The sequence below is a fragment of the Aspergillus ruber genome (assembly GCF_000600275.1).
Source record: "Aspergillus ruber CBS 135680 unplaced genomic scaffold scaffold00021, whole genome shotgun sequence".
Lineage (NCBI taxonomy): Eukaryota > Fungi > Ascomycota > Eurotiomycetes > Eurotiales > Aspergillaceae > Aspergillus > Aspergillus ruber.
In genome coordinates this window covers 1-7,159 of record NW_024467317.1, presented here as the reverse complement: position 1 = coordinate 7,159, position 7,159 = coordinate 1, and the positions used below count along the sequence as shown (strand labels likewise).

Genomic DNA, 7,159 nt, shown 5'->3' with positions numbered 1-7,159 from the left:
GGCGGGTCAGGGCATCCGCACAAATATTCATCTTCCCTGTTCGGTATTTAATGAGGAAATGGAACCTTGACAGGAACTCTGCCCAGCGGGCTTGTCGGGCGTTGAGTCGTTTAGTTGTCATAAAATATTGCAGGGCCTGGTGGTCTGAAAAGATGGTGAATCGGTCATTTCTCTGTAATCCTTCCAGCTCAGGCCTCCACTCATTCAGTGCTGCAATAATAGCGAGTAGTTCCTTGTCATGAATCTCATAGTTCTGCTCCGCGGAAGTCATTGATCGTGAGAGGTATCCTACAGGGTGCCATAGTCTGTCCTTCGGGCTCAGTTGTGATAGGATTGCTGCTACCACATTGTCCGAAGCATCTGTCTCGAGCTGCGTTGGTAGCTCCGGACGGTAGTGTGTTAATACTGGGGCGGTTGCAAGGTTCTGCTTTAGCCGCTGGAAGGACTCTTCGCAGTCTGGGGTCCAGCAGAATGGAGTTTCTTTCTTTGTGAGTTGGTTTAGCGGCTTCGCAATGCGACTGTATCCATAAATAAACCGTCGGTAAAAATTACAAAATCCTAAGAAGGACTGCACCCCTTTCACTGTGTTTGGTCGGTTCCATCGGAGTACTGTAGCTACCTTTTCTGGGTCCACCTCTATCCCTTCCGTGGTAATGATGAAGCCAAGATACTTGGTTCTGGTTACATGGAATTCACACTTGTGGAGACTAGCCTGGAGGCCTGCGGCGCGTAGTCGGGCAAGGACTACTTGCGCAAAATAAAGAGGGGTGGGCAACTCAGCGTGCATGTGACTGGTCACTGAGTGCGCCCTGAGTAGAGTCTGAGTAGGCCCTGAGTGCTCACTGAGTACCGACCTGTGACAGAAAATACTCACTGAGCAAGCCCCTGAGCATCCTTGCAAAAGCGGCGGCATCCGGAAGGGGAAAGTCACGGTCGCTCTAGAAAATCAAGTTATAGGTACATACATACGCACATATTGTAGATTAAGCACTCAATCAGCTACGTATACGCACCTACGTTCGATAGACAATATATCCCTACCTTCGCCTAGTTCTCTCCATATAGACCTCGTTTAGTCCGGAATAATCGACTCCCAAATTCCCCTTTGAGCTACGATCCGAGAGGCCCCGCTTCAGATTGATGAAAGCTGAATAAAGGCCGGATGGATAAATAGTCGGCCCGAGTGGCGAGGTCACTATACGTATATATATATGGTCGACTGGCTCATACATGTCGAAGATTAAGCACTCATTCTATTATCAAGGTGTCTATAGGTTTCAATATCATATCCTTCTGATTAAATAAGACTCTTCGCCACATAGCCTCGTGCAGTCCGGATTATCACTCCCCGATTCCTGAGCTACCCGCTCGTTTCAAAGATAACTCTGTGGATCACGTGCTAAGTCACGTGTATAGATCACGGGCTGGCACCGTGGCACCCAGAACATCACTGTTGTTATCAAGGCCAAAGTAAGAGAGCAAGTTGATTTTTCATTTATACATATCATTTACATTGAATATGAATAAGTAAGAAGACTCCTTGACATCTTGTCCAGGTAGCACATCTCACGGCGGTCTTGCTGAGTGGGACGATTGGAGAACTTCGGCTGTTGGTGCCTGTAGCCAACCAAAACAGTACGCGCCAGAGCACAAACAAGGCTCCGCTTTTGTGTTGGTCATCAGAGTGGCATTCTATGTAAATTTCCCAATCTCCTATAGTGGCTGCGGCGCAAGGCCTCTACACGGCGCCTAGAGTAGGGCTGTGATTCGCTGAACCACCATGCTGGGAACAGGCCCGGAACCCCCGGAAGGTAGAGACATTGAAATTCAATTCCTTTCTGGATGTATGGACAGTATGGCGTTGACCAGTTCAGATAAGGATGGGTGACAGCCCGACCGACAGGGATAAAGTGATAAGCCAATCAGTACTAATTGCAGACAAGGCAGAAACACTGACAACATAAAGGATCGGGGGTGAGCATACAAATAGCTGGAGCTGTGCCGCAGTGGATTTTAGCGCCAAAGTAAAAAAAAAAATAATCCTATATCAATTCATGCCATTTCTCCGTAATATCAGAAGTGTATCAGGCTAATCCTTGCCTGCACTGGTCGACATCTATATCTGAAGATTTGGCATCAGTCTCCATATTCCGGGTGGTTCCGGACGGATCATCAACTACGCCGTGTTCCTGGCACAGTAGTTCGACAAATCAATAGACTGTCCTAATCACTGTGCCTGTGAGGCCAACTGTGCCGCAATCACTGTGGGCGGCTTGGATAGAATGCTATTACGCCAACCAATTAAAGCAAGGCAAATGACTTAAGATCAAAGCATAGATCCTGCGGAATATGTCGTGTACAGAAATACCACACCAATCGACTTCGCTACATCGGTCCACTTCATCCGCAAATTAGTGGACGTTAATTCTTCTCTCCTCATTAGCACATTTACCTCGTTCATACCTGGTTTTACTTGGTCCGCCCATGCCAACGCTCTGTTACAGACCTAGCCACATCAGTCTCACGTGACTATGCGGGAAGGTAAGGCAGAATCATTGGGTTACAAGGAATAATGGAGATACAGAAGGAACAGGGATTCCAGCTGATAACCCAAAGGATCAGTCACGTGATTCCCTACCATTTATCTACCATAAATGGTATACGGAATGGTATATGCTACCATCTATCTACCCTAGATGGTATACAGAATGGTAGGAGAACGGAAGATATATAAGGACACTCATTCATGTACTCAGTTTAGTTCTTCGCAATCAATCTAGTTAATTAAGCATTGGTTACCTTCTAGTTTCTGACTCGTCCGCACTTAACCAACAACCCAGCATACGTGCTCGGTTGACCTTGTTTCTCTATTCGTTACCTTTACTGATTCTACCTGTTGACTACCTTACGGAGCCTGGAGGGGGCGAGATACCTTCGACGTGATATACAGAGGACCTGGATGGTCATTGAGCATATGAGTGCTTGGAAGACACTTAGGGTAAGTGTCCTGTCTCGAAATACAACTAACTAGAACCCTAGGTACGATACGAGGGAAGCCAGGTTGTGACACGCTCCTATTCTCGGCATGTTCCGCTGCTGTTTGAGGGCATGGATGTTGAAATCTAGACGTAAATAATAGACCAGCCGTGACAAATGTAGCCTATTCGACCCCGTAGCGGACTTTAGGATTGTTTGACAGTACCTGCAAGTAATGGCCATGCAATTGTCGTGCAGGTTGTTGTCGGGTTGGGCCGGTTCACGCCGGATCGGCTCTCAATATGGGAATCCTCCACTCTGAGTATCCACTTTCCATGGTTCCGCGCAGATTACCAGATAAATCCCGACACACTGGTTCAGCAAATCAACAGATCATCCTAAACGCTGTAACTAGGCAAACTGTGTATGGCATGACCTGGCGCTATATCTAAAGTAGGATTAGGGGTTTCGGGTCAGCCCGAACAGAAGGGTGTACCTTTCTTTTGTGCTGATGTCTTGTTGTTCCATTATTTCGGACAAATCCGCATAAGGACTGTGCCGGATTTCCCCCAAAGGAATATAGGATGTCCGGCATGTGGGCTCAAGTGGATTCACCCTACTGTGACAGCCTGGTCATGTTGTCTGGCTATCACGTGAGATGCAGTTGTTTGCTTTGTTGATAAATACGGCATCACCTCCTTTCTTCCTTCCCCATGTTGATTATTCTCGTTGATAGCTACCTAGGTAGAACCCATGAGTTGGATGTTCCATTATCCTAGTAGAGCGCCGTGACACCTACTATAGTGGATGTGGCCCGCATGAGGGAATTTTTTGAGTAAGCTTTTGTTGGGGTGGGGACAGAAAGGCCCCTGGCCAGACATCAGAGACATCAGGATGAGCCAGCCCAATCTAACCAGCTCCTCATAAGCCAAAATGAATGTGCGTGGGGACCAGGAATCAGGAATCAGAAACCATAATTCAGAAATCAGTGTCTGCCTGGGAAACATGGGAGGGGAAATAGGTACTAGATATTACTCATGCACTTCATGCGCAGGTATTTTACCAGTGAGGATGCCAGGGAAAATTGCTACTTGACCCTATGAACATTACACTTTTGTGAATTTTCATCGTCATTCTTCTTTGAGATATCCCTACGAACCCAGGCTACAGTCTTTACCAAGTGTTGCACATAAATAAACTGTCAATCGCGACGGACAACATACATCTCCAAAAAAACAATGATGATGCATTTGGCAACCCTTGTCTGTTTCTGTATCTCCGCTGCCAGCGCTGTGAAGCACTATGGCATGATACCCTCAGAGGAGGCGCACAGCACGATTGAGGAGCACGCTAAAAAATTATTGGACAATGATATGAGGCTCGTCTCTGTATTTACGACAGACAACCATCATGCCCATGATGGATCTGATTTTCTGTCATCTGAGATGGGTATCTTCAATAAGACGGTCTCCGACATTTTTACCTTGTCTACCCACGGTTCCAGGGGAAGTGCCATCGAAGCCAGGGCTCCTGTGAATGGCCAATGTCAGGGCCATGGTCAAATTCAAGATAATCTGAGCGAGTTTCAGATTGATATGGTGTGTGGTGCCATAAGCCAAGCTGCAGCTGGCAGTGTGCACACAATCATTTCGGTTATTGAGAGCAAGATGTGCACTGAAGCTGGTACTGGTCATCCACTACCATCCTGCGAGACTGTTGTTGGGTTCTTCAAAGTTTCTGGTGCTGGCTTTACTGGCGTCGAGGTCAACAAGTATTGCCCCAATTTCCTAAGTCTCTTTGTAGGGTGCAAAGGCTCCAATTACGAGGCCTATGCAGAGAACAAAAATGTCGAGATGACTGCATTTAACACTCAGAAGGATTACAACTGTGACAACGCTGATAAGACTGATGCGAAATGTATTGAGTCAACTGCGGGCTAAAGGCTTTGCTATCTGCATGGCAATATGCCATATATACTACTTGTGTAGCCTACCCCAGCTACGGTGTCACTCGTGCAAAACCAGGACCTAGGTACCTAGTACCTTATGGATGTACATACACTCATTTGTATCCTACAGAAATTTGTTTTTCAAATATATAACGTGTAATGCCGGTAGGTGATTGTACCTTGGGCATTTGTATGGCTATACAGGTGAATTGACTATATATTGCTATCGTATCACTATCGTAGTGCTTTCCAAGGTAACTCTGGTATTCCGAGGAATGAATCGCTTGATCCTTCCTCCATCTTCTTGTTTCTCTTGTATACATGCTTCATATGTGTAACGAGAGCGAGCCCCTAGTGTCTCACCTATGCAAGTTGACGATCCTTCCATCAGTGGTTGCCTGAGCTGTTAGGCTGTTAAGGGTGACGATCTCATTCAATATAAATCTATTGGTAGACTATCTCGCGAAATTCCAACATGAGAAGAAAAAGAAGGAAAGACACGGGCCTGTCAGTGACCAACTATCTAGTGTGTGCGAGGGGTTTTAAGCGATGCTTCAGTGAATGTCCTACCCTCAAACAAGCCAGAATAATCAAATATTCTATACGGCGGTGGAGTGTTCATGTTCCATGACAGCTTGTACTTGTAAAGGGTTGACCCCTAAAGCTATTATCTAGCTATATACAAGAAGGATCCGATGGAGAGAGAAAGAAAGGAAGGAAGAAGCTAGTATGTAAAGGCTCGCTTAAATGTGTGCCCGACGCGTCAGAATGATTGTCACGTGCTTGCGAGGACCTGTTCCGAGTGCCATCCTAGGCGTAACCTATCACAGTACTTCTTGTACAGGAAATAAAATAACATATAAAATGATATAAATATCACGGAATGAAGAACAGAACGTTTATCAAACCGTGTAAAGAAGACTGTTTCAACAATGTTGGTGGCCAAGGTTGTCACAGACATAATCACAACTGCCTCCATAAACCATCTAGCCTTGCTGGCCTTGGGAGTGTGAGGGTTGGAGCTATCCCTGTCTTCAGTCTTCATGTTGCTATATATAATAACGCAACACAAGTGATGTACTATATCAGGCAGTAGTGTGTTAACTGAACGTGTCTTAACTCGACTTAAAGAATAGGTGTATCCTACCTATATCCAACAAGTATTTAAACTGTATTCTGAGTTGGTAATAGACAGTGTGAAGAATAATACCTCATATAAGAGTACGTAACTTCACAGGAATAGAAGGAATATAATATTCACAGGGTCAAAAGAGATATGGTCTAGGTACAGAGGCAACAACAAAGCAGGCCACGGTCGGAATATATACCGGCAGATTACAGTTGAGCCCACCCTGAATGTGGGGCTGTTGATAATGTGATCTAACCCCATTTGGTATGTAATGAATTGGTTGATGGCCTATCGGCTAAGTAGTAGTAGTAGTAGTAGTAGTAGTAGTTGCTATTTTACGTCAGAAATTCGGTCATGTGTCAAGTAAGATCACGTGCCGTGGGGTCCCGAAACGGAACATATGACGGGCGGAGCGTAAAACCGCCTATCTGGTAGCTAAGCTAAATCTATCATACACACTGGCGAAGACTCCCTCGCAGGAGCTTGCCCATAACTTGGGGGCCGCAAAGCGGGAGTACACATTCTGTGGAGAAGAGAGAAGAAGAGATATAAGGAAGAGGGAAGACGATTTTAGGGGGGGTGGAGGGGGCTGAGGGGTTAATGTGCGCGACATATTGTGCTATAAAAGTGAGACCTCTGCAGCCATTCATGGAAGTCCCTTGTTCCTGACTTAGAGCACAGAATCTCATCCACTTGTCGACTTCCCCATGGATGTGGGGATGCATTGTGTCCTTTCCGGCAGTAGTAGAAGTGATAGGGGGGTCTTTGGGCGCCCGCATGAGCAGTCCAACTTGGCGTCTTCATGCCCAAAGCGTTCATGGTACTGGGCAAAGTCTCCATGGCCTGACCGGGCAGCGAGAAGTCGACCAAGGGTGGCCCTGGGGAGGGATAGTTCGTGAGGTCGTTTATCTAGGCCGATGGAGAGATCATGATATTGCTGTGGCGCGTTCTCAGTCCAGTATAACTGGAATTGTCGCCAGAAGGCCTCTTTCAGAGTCCGGTGAGCCCAGGCATATCTTGCTGGGGGAGTGTTGGTCTGAGGGGTAGACCTAGCTCCCTTCTTTGCTTGTTCATCTGCCTGCTCATTCCCTGCGATGCCGGCATGA

At 46.5% G+C, this 7,159-nt stretch overlaps 2 protein-coding genes across 2 annotated transcripts; one reads left to right on the top strand and one right to left on the bottom strand.

Moving 5' to 3' along the window:
- Positions 1 to 4,220: 4,220 nt before the first annotated feature.
- On the top strand, positions 4,221 to 4,916 carry EURHEDRAFT_460149 (uncharacterized protein; the record flags this gene model as incomplete). Its single annotated transcript, XM_040784625.1, has 1 exon — positions 4,221 to 4,916. One exon carries the CDS (start codon positions 4,221 to 4,223, stop codon positions 4,914 to 4,916), a length of 696 nt encoding a protein of 231 aa, XP_040637082.1.
- Positions 4,917 to 5,372: 456 nt separating this feature from the next.
- Positions 5,373 to 6,165, bottom strand: EURHEDRAFT_414195 (uncharacterized protein). The gene is made up of 2 exons (XM_040782355.1): positions 6,072 to 6,165; positions 5,373 to 6,004 (listed from the first exon to the last, which is right to left on the bottom strand). The coding sequence occupies exon 2, from the start codon at positions 5,967 to 5,969 to the stop codon at positions 5,700 to 5,702; it is 270 nt and encodes an 89-aa protein (XP_040637081.1). The 5' UTR covers positions 5,970 to 6,004; positions 6,072 to 6,165; the 3' UTR covers positions 5,373 to 5,699.
- Between the last annotated feature and the right edge of the window lie 994 nt (positions 6,166 to 7,159).